The following is an 18,841-nucleotide window of genomic DNA, read 5'->3' on the forward strand; positions in this document are numbered from 1 at the left end:
TTGATCTCCAGCATCTGCAGACCTCACTGTCTCCCTTCACATGTCAGTCATCCCTATCCTGGAAATCTCCCTGCAGGTTCGGAGTGGCCACTTCTTTAGTCAAACTGTAATCCATACAGAATCCCTATGGCAGCAGCAGTAAACACGCTAAAAGATTGTGCTGACCCTCACAACCAAATCACTTCCTCTTGTCACTGTTGGCCAGCCTGATCCTGGCAACCCTCACAATGTCACCTTAATCTTGGGCCTCTTTCATCTGGCTCATCCAGACCTTGTGCAGTTCTGGTAATGGCCAAAATTCATGATGGTACTATGAGAACTAAAAAGCTGCTAGTCCGACCATTCATCAGCAAGCCTTGTGGAGGAGTGGTGTAAAGTGTGGAAGCCCCTTTCTGCAGGCAGTTAAAATCCATCTTCAGTTTGTTCTTTGCTGTAAATTTTATTTCAATAATTGTATGTAACTTGTTACAATAAGTCTGGCAATTCCTAGCAATTACATGGAGGAAAAGCGTAGAAGGGGGATCTTGTTCAATGCTACAAAAGGAAAGATTTCAAGTCAAGTTTTGATATTTGATTGATAAATGAAGGAAGATTTAATTTTATTATGCAAAAGTCAATATTATTTAAAATGATATTAGGTCATGCTGAATTGTTTCATTCCAGGATCAATGAGCATTATGCAAATAAATGTACCATGCAACTCTCAATAATACAACTTCACCAAAAGGTTTTGAAGAGGTTTTGTTTTAACATCACTGTCCCTAAGAAATCTTACACTTTTATATTTGTTTCTGAGTATCGTATCAAATTCAGGTCGGCAACTTATTCTCTTTTGGATCAAACCTTTATAGTTTTTCGAATAAATAGTTGCTTTTGTATTTCCTTTATTCAGAAAATATTCTGCTACTTATAAACCTAAGCACCAATAATCAAAATGAACAATAGAGACTTCTGAAGAGCTTCACAAAGAATTGGGAGCAGTATAACTAGAATAATTCATGTTTCTGTATCAAAGATTCCAAGCTGTAGACAACCGAAGTGGAACTGGGACCCTGCCCAGAAAAAAAACAGGGAAGAGTTCCCAAAAGGTAAAACTGATCAGGCAGTGATATAATAAGACTTGAAAAATTGTCCAAGGGTCTAATCAGGAAGACATGCTGAGCATCATTTTATAAACATAAAATTGGCATTTGTTCACAAGAGACTTGCTCAAACTTTCATAAACTTTGATGCTAATAAAACACACCCAATGGTAATAATATATTCATTCATAACTGTATTTTTAACATTTTGGGGGGACATGGGAGTTGCTGGCAATACCAGCATTTGTTACATTTCTCAAATCCTCCTTGAGAAAGTAATGGTGGGCCATCTTCTTGGACCTTGCCAGTCCATCTACTGCAGGGGCAAACCCAAAACACAGGAAACAACCATAGAGCTGAAAACCTACACAGTGTTTGACTTGAAGGGATGTCGTGAATTTGCTACATTGTTTACTAATTTACCAGCTTCGATTCAAGCAAAGGACAGTTTCCCCTTATCTTCATGGAAATAAACTAAATAAGTTGGCATTGGGCAAAACAACAGACACAATTCCAAATTTCCACCCAAGGCTTAACAAATAATTCTCTTTGGAATTCTGAAATTTATTTCTACGTTCTGAAATACATAATGCAATAAAACTTGATTTCCAGTCCTGTTAAACAGCATATTTAGCAAATGGTTCAGGATTTTCAAAAGACGTCACAGCAATTCATCGCTTAACAAAAGAATGGACACCAATGTACCCAAGTGTATATAACAATAGGGAGAATAAAGGGTGACTGCAGTATTCTATCCTTGGATTTAATACTTGGGCAGTTTCATTGTCCTGTATATACAGGGGACATCACAACGAAATAATTTGCAGAGGAATACAAGAGGACATCAACAGATGAACATAAGAAAAGCTGATGTTGAACTGAGAATAAAGCACAAATAAATGATCATTGTAAATAATTGTATCTTTATTAAATTGTCTAAGTTCACACACTTAGGTTGGGAAGAGAATTTGGTGCATTTTGACCATCATATGAATAATGCTATGTAATAAAATGTGAAATGTAAAGTTCTGTAATTGGAGAAATCATCTCTGTTTCTTTTGTAGATCTGTCTTGAATTGCAGAAAATCTTCACTGAAAAGATAAGTCCATTTCTCCAAACTGTGCCAGGTGGGAGAAACATGTTAAGTTCTCTGACTACAAGATTGTTGCATAACCAGCCAATCCGGTATAGCACTACTCATAATGACTTGTGTGATATTTCTGAGGAAATACGCTACATACAATCCTACCATGTAATACAGTGTAGCCCAAAACAACTGGCACCATTGTGGCAGATGAAAAGTCTTTATTAAATAAAAATAGTAATTATGAAATAATGAAATGAACATTATGTTGCAGAATAATGTTAAATCATGAAAAGGCATGTTTTCTTCAGTTAGAAATTTGATCATTACTATAGTCCTGTTGGAAAATTGGTCAATTTACTGACGAGCTTGGTAAAATGAAAATACCTCCTGCACCTAAACACTAGGGTCTTGAAACACTAGGGCTCTACAATCATAAATCCATGAGTGTCAGAGAAGAACCTTCAAGTGGAATAGGACTCAGATATACCATCCAGGTAGGTCTGGCCTTAAAGCCGGGGAGATGCAATTGTGATAGTTAGAACATAGGTAAGAATCTGACATAAAATAAATTCTGAATTTCGGAGTGTAGAGTAAAATGTCAAATTTGCCAATGATACCAAACTTGGAGGTATGGCAAACAGAGGATGATACTATGTGACTACAACAGGACATTGGTAGGTGAGCAGAATAGGCAGACAAGTACCAGATAACTGTACAGACATAGAAGTGTTTGTAAAGAGAAAAAGTCAGAAGAGGAAATAAAAGCTTGATACACAGTTCTAAAGAGTAATCAGCAGAGGCACTGGGAAGTCTATGTTCATAGATGGATGGAAAGCCATTGTCCTTCTTAGATGCATCTCAGGATCAAGCATAAAATGGGTCCAATACATTTTGATGAACTTTAAGATGGCTGATGAACCCAAAGCATGGCCTGCACACTCTTGTCGCTTGAGATGGTGCTTGAAGGTTCAGATAGCTATGTTGTTTGATAGTCTGCTTAGGTTATAACAACATGTTGACTTTACACCTGCATGTTCCAATGTGTTTGGAGCTTTCCAGAATGAATCTTCTCTGTTCTGCTCAGAAACAGGGCCGAGACTCCCATTTAAAACAAAACAAAGAACTGTGGGTACAGAGAGAATTCAGAGTTAACATTTCGAGTCCAAAAGGGTCATTGTTGCAATGTTGACTTTGCTTTCTCTCCAAGGGACTGCCAAATCTGCTGAGTTTCTCCAGCAACTTCTGTTTTTGTTTCAGAGACTGCCATGTGTTGGCTGGGATACTTCAACTCTTCAGGAAGGCCTTGTGAATATCCCTAAAGCATTTCCTCTTGCCTCCTGGTAGTTTATTACTGCAACCTATTCCAAAGGGAGCAGTTGCTTCAGGTGTCTAGTGTCAGGCATGCAAATGACAAGCCCTGGCCAGTGAAAGTAGTTTTTAAGTGATAAATGCCTCAATGCTTGATCATATTGCTTGGGACAGGACACAGCAGCTCCACCTTTCTTTCTGCTGAAGAATCATGCAAAGCCACCCCTGACAAGCTTCTCCGTGCTTTGAGGTGCCTATTGTAGGTTGTTGAACTCTCCAAGGCACATAAAGCACAGGGATAACTGGTGCTCGGTGAACCATTTCTTAGTCTTGGGCAGGATGCTTAGTATATGGTATCTTGTTTTTTTTTATAAATAGTTTTACTGAGTACAGATGTAGGGAATGTATACTGAAGCCTTATGGAATCATAAACTACCCCACAGTGTGGAAGCAGGTCATTCAGCCCATCAAGTCCACATCACCCCTCCAAAGAGCATCCCAGCTAGACCCACCCACCTATCCTGTAAACCTGCATTTCTCAAGGCTAGTCCATCCAACCTGCACATCTTTGGACTGTGGTAGGAAACCGGAGCACCCAGAGGAAACGCACGCAGACACAGGAAAAACGTGCAAACTCCTCACAGTCTGGAATCAAATCAAGTTGCTGGCACTGTGAGGCAACAGTGCTAACCACTGAGCCATCATGTCACCCTGGTTATAAAGCTCTAGTTTGGTTACATTATAAGTCATGGTCATCACACTTTAGGAAAGATGTTAAGGGCCTCAAGAGGGTGCAGAGGAGCTTTATCTGGATGGGTCTATGGAACAATTAATTATGCTGCAAAGGAAAACTTAGAGTTGTTCTCCTGAACTCAGAGGAAAAGTGATAGAAATGTACAATATTAATGACAACTTGATTAAGATAGACAAGAAAATATTGTTCCCATTAGCTGACAATACAAAGACCAGTGAACACACATTTATGGTTTTGAGCAAGATTTAAAAGTGTGTGTGTATATGTGTGTTGGGGGGAGGGGGGGGCGGTGCAGGGGATGTGAGGATGAATTTTTTTTAATGTAACAAGTGGTAATGAGCCAGAACTCTCTGTCTTAGAAGATTGTGGAAGCAGAGATGATCAATAATTTCAAAAAGGAAATTGGATGGAGGGAAATTTACAAGGTTATGGGGATAGTATGGGAGACTGGGACTGAGCAGATTGCTTTGCCAAGTGCTGGCATGGACTTGATATGCAGAGTGGGCTCCTTCTGTGCTGTAATGATTCTATGAATCTGTAAAGCTAAAGTTAACAGAGCAGTGGAACCTGAGGAGTTATTGCTTTTGTTTACGTACCTTACAATTAAGAGCAAGTATTTCAATTATTACAAACGTAAGTCAAATATTTAACTAATTAATCTGATTTCAAGGCTTAAAATTGTCAACATTGAAGGATTCAGAATATCATTCTATTAAAATCTAGTATACAAAAATAAATAATAATTCAAGAAATAATAAAACAAGCAAGTTAACAAATGGCTAATAAATCACAAATTAATCTGAAATTAAGGCAAGCCCTGATGTGGGATGGTATTTGATCATGGAAGGAAGGTTTGGTTTGTAGAAGTGTTATGGTCCCTTTCAGTGTTGATGCACATGGACAATCTGAGCTGCTGTACTCTATCAGTATATCTGGACATAGGGTTGGTCTAGCTCAGTTGGCTAGACAGTTGGTTTGCGAAGCAGTGTTATGCCAACAGTGTGGGTTTAATTTCCATCACTTGCTGAGGTTAGCATGAAGGACTCTCCTTCTCAACCTCTCTCCTCGCCTGACATATGGTGGCCCTCAGGATAAACCACCACCAGTCACCTCACTTTAATGAGAGAGCAGCTCTATGATCTGGTAAGACTATGGCAGCTCTCACACACACATATCTGGATATAAATAAAGTAATCTTGACTCTTTATTCTCGCTGTTGTTTATATGATACTACAGTCTAATGCTGAATGTTAGTTGTCTCTCAGTCTCCATTTTGACTGTCCTCTCTGAATGTTCTATGCTTCTGTCATGATTGTGAAATCAGTTACATCATTGACTAATTAATATGAACCCCTTACTCAACAAACACATCAACAATGCCTCACAGTGCCAGAGACCCAGGTTCGATACCCGCCTCAGGCAATTGTCTGTGTGGAGTTTGCACATTCTCCCTGTGCCTGCATGGGTTTCCTCCGGGTGCACCGGTTTCCTCCAACAGTCCAAAAATGTGCAGGCCAGGTGAATTGACCATGGTAAATTGCCCGTAGTGTTAGGTGAGGGGATAAATGTAGAGGAATATGTCTGGGTAGGGTTGGTGTGGACTTGTTGGGCCAAAGGGCCTGTTTCCACACTGTAAGTAATCTAAAAACATGATTGTACTGTATATAGAAATAAATGAGTACTAATAACTAAATATAAAACAACTGGGAGTACAAACTCTCTATCCAGACTGCAATCTTCCAAAGTATGTGGATATTGCCCCAGACTGCTGTAAATGTCTCTGGATAGAGACACCATGGCTCAATAGATCAATTAAAATCAGTATTGGAGATACTCTGACACATAGAGAAGTGGTTTAGCAAAGGGGACCTACAGTTAGTAATTTGAGTCAATTTCTCTAAAGCAAAGTCACACCTCAAAGATAAACTCAGGCGCAGAGAGGAGAGATTATGATACTTCGTGAACAAGAAAATGAAGCCAAAGAAACATAGAGAAGGAAATCCCAGAGTCAATGGTCTGCTCCAATAAATACAATATATTTATTGCCTGTGTAAATTGCCAGAATGCTAACTATACCAACATTTCTGCCACAGTCCAAAGATGCACAGGTTAGGTAGTTTGATCATGCTAAATTACCCATAGTGTTCAGGTATGTACTAGCTAGGTTGATTAGCCATGGGAAATTCAGGGATACAGGGAAGTGTGGGGTGTGGGGGGGGAAACGCTCTTCGGAGGGTGGATGTGGACTCAATGGGCTAAATGGCCATACTGTAGGGATTCTATCATTCTATGGACCAGCTAACACAAGAGGCGGAGGGTCTGGAAGGTAGGGGAGTTTTGGAGAAGGGGCAGAATAAAAAGAATCTGATCAGCAAGGATTGTGTTATTAGAAAGAAAGATTGAGTCCTCCAATAGTCTCACCCAGAAGCAAAAGTGTGTTTTGTCTACCCAGTGTGAAAGTAAACTACATTTCAGAACAAGTGGAGAGAAACTTGGAGATCTGGTTTAGATTCATTTGTGATCCATATTGGGACCAATGAGATAAGTGCAACATAAGATGTGAACACACAGATGGCCCAAAGATCATAAAGTAAGGATTCTTTATCCCACTGGATACAGGTCAGCACAAACATGAAGGGTAATTAAAGTTAAATAAGAAATTATTTACTGTACTTACAAAGGATAAGTCCAATTGGTTTGCATTGGGTTGAAGAATCCAATATCCGCCTGCTCCTTTTTTCCCATAAACTTTGCTTTTGCCAAACACTCACAGGGTCTGTTCGAGTGCACTCCTTCACTGTCGCCAACTGCTTCTGGAGATTCCATTATATTAGGGAAGAAAAGAGTATTGGAAGTTATGAATAAAAGAAACTCAAATGTATTATTGGGATTCCCACCTATTGATGTGTTAATTGACAAAGAGCTATCAAACTTAGGAAGGGGAATGTTTGGTGTGGTAAGGAGAAGTTTCATTTCATAAGATGATGGCAGCAAAATAACACGGGAAGGAGCAGTACCAGTGGTATAGGTTCCACCTGAACTGAAGTTGGAGCAGTGTCTTTACGGAAAGGATATGAAGTCCTGTTAATAGCAATTTAATCTGTTAAAATGAAGGAAAGAAAGTAAGTTAAATCTGTAAATAAAAACAGAGAATGAGAATTAAATCAGGTAATAAAGATGAGCTGTAATCAAATAACTAGTCATAAAACAGAAGTATAAAGGACTGTTGAAAATAAAATGAAAGGAACAACTGGTAAAGATGAATTAATCTGCCTGTTTATCAGTGTACACAAAGTCTGAAACAAATAGGGTAACTGAAGGCAGAAGTCCGTGAAGTGGAACCTGATATGATGAGGGTAGCTGAAACTTGGCTGCACAAAGAACTGGATTGCCAACTAAAAGTTCCACATTAAACATAACCAGAAAGGATAAGTAAAACAAAGGGGGCAGAAGAGCTGTACTAATTAGATATAAAATAATGGCTTCAGTAAAGCATCATAAATGAACAGACGGTTAGAAACAAAATCCACGTGGATTAAAATGAGAAATAAAAAGGATCAATCATACCTTCAGACCACCTACTAATAGAAATGAGGTGGTGATAGAACCATGTCAACAAATACGTGAAATCAGATCATTGATAATCCAATCAGACATGGAGAGATATAAACTGTGGCCTGGATGGGTGGTTTCCATGTGAAAGTGAGTACTGTAGATGCTGGAGATTAGAGCCAAGATTGTGATGCTGGAAAAGCACAGGAGGCCAGGCAGCATCCAAAGAGCAGGAAAATCGACATTTCGGGCAAAAGCCCTTCATCAGGTGGTTTCTATGTATAATGGATATAATTGAGAGGCATCAGATATGTATATAAAATAAAACATTGAAAAGGGAATAGTGTCAGGCAGGCAGCTAACATGGTTCCTAAGTAATTGAACAAATCCACGAAAGTATAGATCAAATGACCTAATGGTGGTGGTCAGAATTTCAGATCCAATGCTGATAAAATGCATCTATTACAACAGTTTGTAGCTATACAACATTAAAATGATTTTCTATTAACAAAGTGGCATTTTGCACTTAATTATGTGGTCAGATTAAATAAATTTGGATGAACTGAATTCAAATAAGTTGTCAGTGGTCTAATAGGAGATGTGGATTTGGGGAATCACAGTTTGATGATCTTTTCTTAGTCCACGCTATTCTGTTCTCATGTTTTACACTGAAGAGCACTCAAAGGTTTATCAACATTTTAATGTGTTTCTAACTTCTTTACTGTTTCAGTGACAAAGAAAATTGACAAATATGTTGGGATTGACTACTCTCTAACCAGTCTTCCAGAAGTGGCAAAAGATTCGCTAATTTTGCCTCTCAAGGTATGACGGAACACAACACAATACATATAGATCAAACAAGATTTTCTGATTAAAAAATATTAGCTGCTTCCCAAAGAAGATTTGCATAAAAAAGCTGTTTGGATGAAAATTATTAAAATATAAATGATGTTCATTTAAGATCTGGTGTTGTGTATTTAGAAGATATTTTCGGCTGAAAGTATATTGACGTCTCCTGGCATTACCTGTGTTGAGTCAGAAAATATGCTATTTAGAAGCACTATAATGTCTGATGTATAGTTTGTGATACAACACTTGAGCCGATTTCTGTGTGATACTTCATCGAAGTAAATGTGGCTGGTCCTGAAATTATCCATCTCATTATTTCCTATTCTTCATTCTTTCTGTGTTGCTTTCTACATCTTTCTACTTAGCCTTTGTGAGACAAAAGATTGTAGAATCCCAAACCAAGGGGACGCAAACTGTGCTGATACCCAATGCAACATTGAAGCAAAGCCACAACTGTGGAGATGCTTTCCAACTGATGTCTGCTCAGGCTGTGATATTGTTTAAAAAACAGCACTGGATTTTCTTGCTGTTCTGGTCAACTTTAGATTTTTAAATAATGTTGGGGAATAAAAAGCAGATTGACTGCTTCTTTATGGCATTGGTATGTATTATTGCTCCAGGACACCTGGTGTACTTGACTTGATAACAACGCTTGTTGCGTGTTATAAAGTCATTCATTGCATGAAGTGCTTCAAGATGTTTCAGTATGATATAGCACAACCAAGTACTTGTTTTTGTTTTAAGTTCTTTATAGTAGCCTTTTAGTTTTGAGTGTATGTGTGTCTGTGTGTGTGTGTGTTGTGCACATATTGAAAAGTAAATTGTCATGCTATAAAAATAAATTTAATGTGGTTTACTGATAAACTATTAATCATCAGAATAATACTAACCAAAATCTAATTTTAAACTAGGGAGAATTCTATAATCTTTTGCATCGTGCTGATGTCCCTTTTTCTGCTCCACCATTGGATTTTTTAGTGGACTATGACCGGATGCTTTATATTGGATTTTCTGAATATTTCTTTAACACTGCTGGTTATGTATTCAACTCAGTAGGCGATTTATCTATTAACATTACTGATGACATGGTGAGTAGAGCTTTAATCCAAACATATAATTACTGTGGACAGCTTCATATTTTAAATTGTGTCAAAGAGCTTCAGCCAGATTAAAACTGCAGGTTCTTACTTATCACCAGACTATATCTAGAAATCAATTCAGCAGTTACAGAGTCAGAGAGTCTTTGAGATGTATAGCACAGAAACAGACCTTTCAGTGCCCAGTGCAACATATCCTAAATTAATCTAGTCCCATTCCAATATTTTATAAATGAATGTCCTCACCCATTCCACCTCTCTCACTTTGCTTCACTTGACGCCTCATCAATGTCAATCTGTACCACTTATAGGCCTGAGCCATTAGCTCCAAACCCCATGCTCCCCGGCACCCCTTATACTTCCTATACCAACTGAGTGCTTACTTCCACCAATCACACTTTTTTTTGCCCACCATGTCAACTCAAATAGTGTCTACAAGGGAACCTCGCACATAGTAGGATAAAGAAAGTTCATTATTTAAAGCTTTATATTTGCAGTCTACACACAATTGAGAATAGCTTCCTCATTCATGAAAGCACTTTTTTAACGGGTTGATATTTCTTGACAGGACAGTTGGTCAGTTGGAAAGGGTTTAATCACCTTTTACACATGATTTTCCCATAGTGAATAAACCCATCTAAGACAACACAAGGATTGATGATCTTCACTCCTGGAGAATACTTGACCACAGACCCCCAAGTGCTAAAGGATCCATGGCCAGCAGCCCCAAGCTGATTCCCCGGGGGTAATATCCACAAAAGTACCTCAGCTCTCCAGTGGGATTTACGAACTAACGCACTGAGAGCAGACCTGCTCTTACCTGGTCTAATCTTTATACCCTGGGCTCCAGACACCAGGAGCTTCAAAATCAAATCTGAGTGAAGGCAACTGATCATTTATCAGGTCAACTGCCTCTGAAAATGTGCAAGTGCAGACTACTACCCACCCTTAATCCTGCCCCCTGAATCCTGCCCCCTGAAATTGAAAAAAAACAGGTTTGGGCAGGATTTAGAATTTTGTCATGGTGGAGATAGGATCATTCATTCTCATTCCAGAATCATACTTTGCTTGAAGCCTGTTAATTTTGCTGTGTTTTCTAACTCAACATTGATCTCCATAATTAAAATTTAGGGCACGTGTCCTGTCAAACGTCCTTTCCTTAATGTAATTGAGATTAGTTTCAAGCAATTCCCCTGTTAAATATACCCCAAAACTCTTGAAATAATGTTTTTTTTTGACCTACTTTAAATCCTTTCCTTCAACCCTCTTCTAAAATCCTTCCTGAAAAATATCACTTCAAATTTGGAAATCATCTAAAATCCTAAGTACAATAAAATGTGCAGCATACTGGCCCTGACTGGCCCATTTCAGCCGAAGTTCCAAAAAATATGTATTCTCGACCATTGTTGCTTCCACACTAAGGTTCATTAAATCACAAAGAGGTCCTTCATAGCTTACCATTGATGGGTTTATAGGTGAACAGAGGTACATTAGGATTGTCTGCCATTGAAGTTAAAAAAAATTAAAATTCCAATATAAGTGCCAGTTTCTTCTGAGAGCTGATTATTGTGAAATATAAATCACAATGCTTGTCTGTTTTGTTGGAATGCTGTTGTATTTATCCAGTGAGGGTTACTAATAAATTGCATTGGATATCTGCCTAGACTTTGACTGGAGCCCAGTTTCTCAAATACATTTCAGATGAAAGATGACTATCACTGAATCTGCAAATGAAGCATTTACATTTGGGTTTGGAATCAATGCACGAAAAAATCTTAGATATCGCCCATCATAAAAAAAATGAAACCATATTTAACTCCTCTCAGCCTTCAGTCCGTTTCCATTACAGGAAATTCATTTTCATTTCTTTGTTTATCTTTCCCCATTAGAAATGTAATTAGTTTCTTAAAGTCATTCTATCAACCTTAAAACATCCATTATGACTATTACATTGTGTACTAAAGATACAGCAACTAATAGAAAATGATAAATGAGTCCAGCTAGGATAGAAAGTCTTCCCTAACTCATAAACCCCTTTGATATCTGGAGGGGCTGTAGCAATTTAAGTAAAAATAACTCATTAATTAATGGTAAGGATAAATTCAACTATGACTGTTTTGCCAATGAGTTATGAAAATGTTCATGAAAATGATTCTGATCATTTAATGTAACTGATAATGGACTTTTTTTTCCTGCAGCTCCCAGAGAATTCACATATACACTTGGATACATTGACCATTGGAACCTTGATCCCACAGGTTCAAATGAATTTTTTACATAATATTAATATTGCTTCTGTAATAACTCGATGAAAAAATAAGTGATGTAATTCTACACTAGGCCTGATTGTAAAAATTATTATTGACTGTGAACATTCTTAAAGATTCTGAATGGAATTCAATACAACTCTAATTAACTAGACACAAACAAGTTGCCAATTATCCATCATACAATGTTTCCAGATGGGAGTTAGACTAGGAGGAACCAGAGATTGGATAGAGTGCTGCAATACTGCAGCCACAGTTTTCAGGTGCATGCTTAATAAAAGCAACCCACTGGAACCCAGGCACAGAATCATCCTTCATTAGTCAGATAACCAGGACATCTTTCAGAGCTCTGTGCAGTCTTTCCTTTGTCAAAACTGCTGCTTTCACTCTTTTGACCATTCAATTTGAAGTAGTGAGGTCGCTAATGTTATTTCAGCTGCTGTAGAAAATAGAGACAGAAGTTGGACATCTACGCTCATGCCTATTCAACTTTTCAAGATATATCATGGCTGATCTCTACTCCAACACCATGTACTCAGCTTAATTCCATATCTCTGAATTCCCTAACCTAATAAGATAAAAGCCCGAATTTTCCACTAGCCAAACATTCATTATTCCTGCGGAAATCAGATTGGGATATGAAGACCCTGTGGAATCTCCAGCATAGTGCATTCTGAAGGGAATGAATTTTCACTGGGAAATTTCTCTGCATTTAACTTCAAATTTAAAATATCCATTTAAAGGTGGAGCACTCAGAGGGATTCCTATGAAATTAATTAAAATAGCTACTTAGGCAAAGTTAGATGATGAAATACATTGTCTAATTCCTGACCTCATATTATCTCATGCACCTCAAGTACACTTTCCCCAGACCCCTTACAGCTCCCCAGACCCTGGTCTGACACACCCTCCCACTTCAGTGACCTAACACTCCGGCTCCCACATCTGAACACAACACCCCCTTGTCTCAGTACCTGATGTCCCATCTAAAATCTGACTTTCCACCTGGGATTCCCTGACACCTTCTCCCCCCGGGGACCCAACATGCCTATTCTAATCTACACCACAACCCATTAACTCCATCCCAATGTCATTGCCTGTGACGCAACTGCTGAATCCTTCAACCCCTACCCACTACTGCTGTCAGACCCAACTCCAGTCCCCATCCCAGCTTTTATCCAGTGTTTAACCCACTTCCACCTCTCTTCCAGGAATGCCTGCCCTGAAGAAGTTCTGCGAAAGCTTTTATCCAGTCCCCACCCCATCACCTGGCACAACTTCAACATTATCTCCATAGCCAAGCCCAACCTCCCAACCCCGCCATCAGCACTACCACACCAACTCTGATCTTACTCCTTCCTCCACTCAGTCACTGCTGTTGTGGGGAAAAACACTAGTCTCTGAGTCAGAATCAGGGTTCAATGACAGAGTTTATTGCACAAGGAAATACTGGAGCTCTGGGGAGAGAAAGACACCAATAGCACAGCGGTCACAGAAACTTTTATACATCTTGTGATATAATAGGTCAGTGATGAGGTTACTGTCTTTGTAACATGGTTTGTTTATGTCAATCATTGCAGAATCGTCGATAGTTCGATACAGTCTTTGTCAGTTCCAGCGCAGCCTTTGTTAATTTCTGCGTGGTCATTGTCAGTTTCTGTGTAGACATTGTAAGTTTCAATGTCTGCACGAAAATCCATTACTGTAGTAATGGGCGCTAATCGCTCTTCCTGAGAAGGACGATTACTGCAGCCCTGGCTATTAGCATTTTGTATTGAGTCTGTATGAAGTTGTTAGCATTTCTATAAGAGGTATTGGCTGGACCCAGACACTTCAGTAGGCAGTGTTTGTTACTCATATGCATTATCTTCCCCACCCACCTTAAACTAATCAACTGGGTTGTGAGTGCATTGTGCTGGCATTTTGGTGGGCCCAGGCATGTCTGTATCTGCTCTGCTGTTTCTCTCCATATTGTGATCCGGCAGCCATCTTGTGTGTCAAGTTGGCCAACTGATGGTTTAGCGGCTATCTTGTGTGCCCGTGTGTCTAGTGTAACCCTCCCCTGTGCTATTTTGCTCTTCACTGCCACCAAACCTAAGACCAGCTTCACACAGCCATCCACCCCACCAAACCTAGCCGAAACGTGCATCTCTGATCTGGCCCATTTGCACCATAGCACCCTACGTCTAACTATCTGGCATCAAACCCTCAGAAATTCTAACCTGACCTACCTGGCTCCCTACTCACCTGGCACTCTGGCACTCTACGAACCTGTCACTCTACTTACCTGGGACACTATTTACTGGCATCCTACCCCTACTTTCCCAGCATCCTAACACCACATTTACCTCATGGACATGGCTTTGCACATTAAAAATCACAGTCAACATAGTTTTTAACTTTCTTCACCCCAGTCCAACACCTGCACCTTCACATCTTGTCATTCCACAGCAGCTATTAAAATGGCTGTCGGGGCTTGTTAAGTTTCTGACTGTGTTGAAAAGGGAAATGCGATTTTCCTTCCTCTGATCGTTCTGCACCATGAAAGAATGGATACACAGCTCCACATTTCTGAGGGAGGTCTGAGCAGAATCGCCCCTCAGAAATGTAGAGCTCCAATCTCATAGTCATAGAGTCATAGAGATGCACAATCCTTTGGAATCAAGAGGTGGAGAAGAATCTAAGTTTGTGAGACTGCCACCCCTCAGAAAATCTGGCCCAATATCTTATTCCTTAATCATAATTCAATCATGTTTTGTGTAATAAAGTCAGACAAGTATAACATCTTTCACAACTTTGCACTGGCTTTCTGCTAAAGTGGATGGTGATGCTTTCACTGTCTGAACTGAGATATTAAGATCAAAGTTCTGAAGAAGAGTCATATCAGACTCAAAATGTTAACTTTGTTTCTCACTTCACAGGTGCTGCCAGCCTGACTGAGTTATTTTCGTTTTTTTTATTGTTATGAATGATAAAGGTCCCTGAAAACTAAGAAATGTAGGAAGGGGAAGGGGAAGGGGAGAGGAAAGGAGAGTATCAGTGAGAAATATTAGAACTGCTCCAGATCTGATCCTAAAACCACAACGACACATGAAGACACATTTCAGTAGATTTGTCAATCGAAAAACATGGTGGAGAGTGGAAAATACCGGATGTGCGGTCAAAACGATCAAAGCTAAGAACAAGTTATTTTGGCCAAAGCACATATGAATTCACTCAAAATAAATGGAAGTTTCTTAATGTTAATTCTTTTACAATAAGCTTTTCATTTTTCACAGCAAAAATCTGCTCATCCAGCACGTCCCAAAGTTTGGATTTTTGAAATATTTTTTTTATCAATGCAGCAATAGTGACCTCTCCTGGTCTGACCTAGTTATCAACAAATTCAATCAACCAAAAATTACAATTGACTCTAATATTGCTACAGTGCAACTCAAGGTAAAATTTTCAAAATAAATCTCACAAATACAAAATTATCATAAGAAGTTTTAATGGACAAAAAATCAAATTAAAATAACATTATAATATTCTGAATTAAATTCCCATTCTTAGACAACATTGACCCTATAGCTGCAGACTTTGTGCACAGTAGATTTACAGTTATAGGACTTGGTGTTCTGCTCACACCTGAAACTGCCCTGAACTACATGAAGGGATTATAGAGTCATTGAGTCAGCATGGAAACATGCGACACAGTGGCTCAGTGGTTAGCACTGCTGCCTCACAGCGCCAGGGACCCGGGTTTGATTCCAGCCTTGGGGCCTGACTGTGTGGAGTTTGCACATTCTCCCCGTATCTGTGTGGGTTTCCTCTGGATGTTGTGGTTTCCTCCCACAATCCAAAAATGTGCAGGTTAGGTGGATTGGCCATGTTAAATTGTCCATAAAGTTCAGGGATGTGTAGGTTATGGGGGAATTTTCAGGAGTAAATACAGGGAATGGGTCTGGGTGGCTTACTCTTCAGAGGGTCAGTTGGGCCGAAGGGCCTAGTTCCACATTTTAAGGGTTCTATGAAACAGACCCTTTGGTCCAACCAGTCTATGCTGACTGTAATCCCAAACTAACTTAGTCCTACCTGCCTGCATTTGGTCATATCCCTCCAAATATTTCTTATTCATGTTCTTATCCAAATATCTTTTCAACATTGTACCTGCATCCATTACTTCCCCTAGAGGCTCATTCCACACACAAACCACTCTCTGTGTAAAAATGTTGCCCCTCATGTCTTTTTAAAATCTTTTTCTTCACACCATAAAAATATGCCCCATGGTCTTGAAATCTGCCACCTCAGGGCAAGGACACTTGCCGCTCACCTTACCTATCCCTCATGATTTTATAAACCTTTATAAAGGTTTATACCCCTCAACCTCCTACACTCCAGCGAAAAAAAATCCCAGCCTATTCAGACTCTCCTTATAAATTTAGGGTGTAGGTTTGCTCGCTGAGCTCTAGGTTTGATATCCAGACGTTTCATTACCTGGCTAGGTAACATCATCAGTGGCGACCTCCAAGTGAAGCGAAGCTGATGTCTCCTGCTTTCTATTTATATCTTTCTCCTGGATGGGGTTCCTGGGGTTTGTGGTGATGTCATTTCCTGTTTGTTTTCTGAAGGGTTGATAGATGGCATCTAGATCTATGTGTTTGTTTATGGCGTTGTGGTTGGAGTGCCAGGCCTCTAGGAATTCTCTGGCATGTCTTTGCTTAGCCTGTCCCGGGATAGATGTGTTGTCCCAGTCAAAGTGGTGGTTTTTTTTCATCAGTGTGTAGGGCTATGAGGGAGAGAGGGTCGTGTCTTTTTGTGGCTAGCTAGTGTTCGTGTATCCTGGTGGCTAACTTTCTTCCTGTTTGTCCTACGTAGAGTTCTTGTGGCAGTCCTTGCATGGAATTTTGTAGATAGCGTTGGTTTTGTCCATGGGTTGTACTGGGTCTTTTAAGTTTGTTAGTTTTTGTTTGAGAGTGTTGGTGGGTTTGTGTGCTACTAGGATTCCAAGGGGTCTTAGTAGTCTGGCTGTCATTTCTGAAACTTCTTTGATGTATGGTAAGGTGGTTAGAGCCGAAAGAGGGAAGGAAACAAACTGAACACAGAAGAAAAGAAAGCCCTAGAAAACCTCAAAAAAGACAAAAACATTGTTATATTACCTGCAGACAAAGGTCGGCTCACAGTCATCCTGAACAGAAGGGACTACATCGAGAAAGCCAATGCACTACTCGCAGACACCAACACCTACCAACAGGTGGCGTTAGACCCGACCCCACAACTAGGAAACAAAATTACACATCTCCTAAGAAAATTATACAATTCCGGACAATTAAACAAGATGGAATTCCAGAAAATGAAACCCGATGGGACCAACACCCCACGATTCTACGGACTGCCAAAAATCCATAAACCAGGAGCCCCCCTCAGACCCATAGTCTCACTACCCAGAATACCAACTTACAGACTGGCCAAAGAACTACACGCAAGACTGAAATACCTTGTAGAAGAGTCACAGCAGTCCATCCACTCCACCCAGGAATTCCTATAAATCATCAAAAACACCAAAATTGAGGAAGACGAAATAATGATCTCATTTGACGTAACAGCACTGTTCACCTCCATCAACATCGACCTGGCAAAGGAAACACTTACCACACTTTTAGAAGAGACCATCACACACACCCCAACCACCATCAATCACATTACCAACGAAAACATCATGAAGCGAGTGCACCTGTGCTTCACCACCCACTTCACTTTCAACAACATAATCTACAAACAAACCAACGGCACACCCATGGGATCTCCATGGGAACCCATCAGGATTCATAGCTGAAGCGGTAATGCAAAGGCTAGAACATACAGCCCTACCAACCATCAAACCAAAAATCTGGGTCCGCTACGTAGATGACACCTTTGTCATCACAAAACGAAACAAGATAGAAGAGACATTTAACATCATCAACAACACCCTCACAGGCATAAAGTTCACCAAGGAGGAAGAAACCGACAACAAACTCGCATGCCTGGATGTCACAGTTGAAGGAAGGACAACAGAGAACTACAAACCTGCGTATACAGAAAACTGACAAACACTGACCAAATACTTAACTACACCAGCAACCATCCCAACACACACAAACGAAGCTGTATCAGAACACCATTCCAATGAGCCACCACACACTGCAGCACAGGCAAACCTCAGAAAACAGAGGAGGAACACCTATACAACGTATTCAAGAAGAACGGATACTCAAAAAATACAGTGCGCAGATTCCTCAAGAACAAACCACGACAAGCAGACCAAACACAGCCATAAACCCTAACCACCTTACTATACATCAAAGAAGTTTCAGAAATGACAGCCAGACTACTAAGACCCCTCGGAATCCGAGTAGCACACAAACCCACCAACACTCTCAAACTAAAACTAACAAACTTAAAAGAACCAGTACAACCCATGGACAAAACCAATGTCATCTACAAACTTCCATGCAAGGACTGCCACAAACACTACGTAGGACAAACAGGAAGAATGTTAGCCACCGGAATACACAAATACCAGCTAGCCACAAAAAGACATGACCCTCTCTCCCTCGTAGCTCTACACACGGATGAGAAAAACACCATTTTGACTGGGACAATACATCTATCCTGGGACCGGCTAAGCAAAGACATGCCAGAGAATTCCTAGAGGCCTGGCACTCCAACCACAACACCATAAACAAACACATAGATCTAGATGCCATCTATCAACCCCTCAGAAAACAAACAGGAAATGACATCACCACAAACCCCAGGAACCCCATCCAGGAGAAAGATATAAATAGAAAGCAGGAGACATCAGCTTCGCTTCACTTGGAGG

At 39.9% G+C, this 18,841-nt stretch overlaps 1 protein-coding gene across 3 annotated transcripts in view; it reads left to right on the forward strand.

Moving 5' to 3' along the window:
* The window catches only part of LOC122560022 (bactericidal permeability-increasing protein-like), a 120,531-nt gene that overhangs the window by 62,500 nt on the left and 39,190 nt on the right, over positions 1-18,841 (forward strand). For all 3 annotated transcript variants that reach the window (XM_087994956.1, XM_087994957.1, XM_087994958.1), the window contains exons 7-10: positions 2,147-2,210; positions 8,515-8,606; positions 9,545-9,721; positions 11,929-11,988. In XM_087994956.1, coding sequence (XP_087851082.1) covers positions 2,147-2,210; positions 8,515-8,606; positions 9,545-9,721; positions 11,929-11,988 — 393 coding nt within the window. The remainder of the gene's footprint in view (positions 1-2,146; positions 2,211-8,514; positions 8,607-9,544; positions 9,722-11,928; positions 11,989-18,841) is intronic.

The sequence above is a fragment of the Chiloscyllium plagiosum genome, unplaced genomic scaffold (genome assembly GCF_037043375.1).
Source record: "Chiloscyllium plagiosum isolate Xiang-an unplaced genomic scaffold, Cpla_swu_hap1 HiC_scaffold_15, whole genome shotgun sequence".
Lineage (NCBI taxonomy): Eukaryota > Metazoa > Chordata > Chondrichthyes > Orectolobiformes > Hemiscylliidae > Chiloscyllium > Chiloscyllium plagiosum.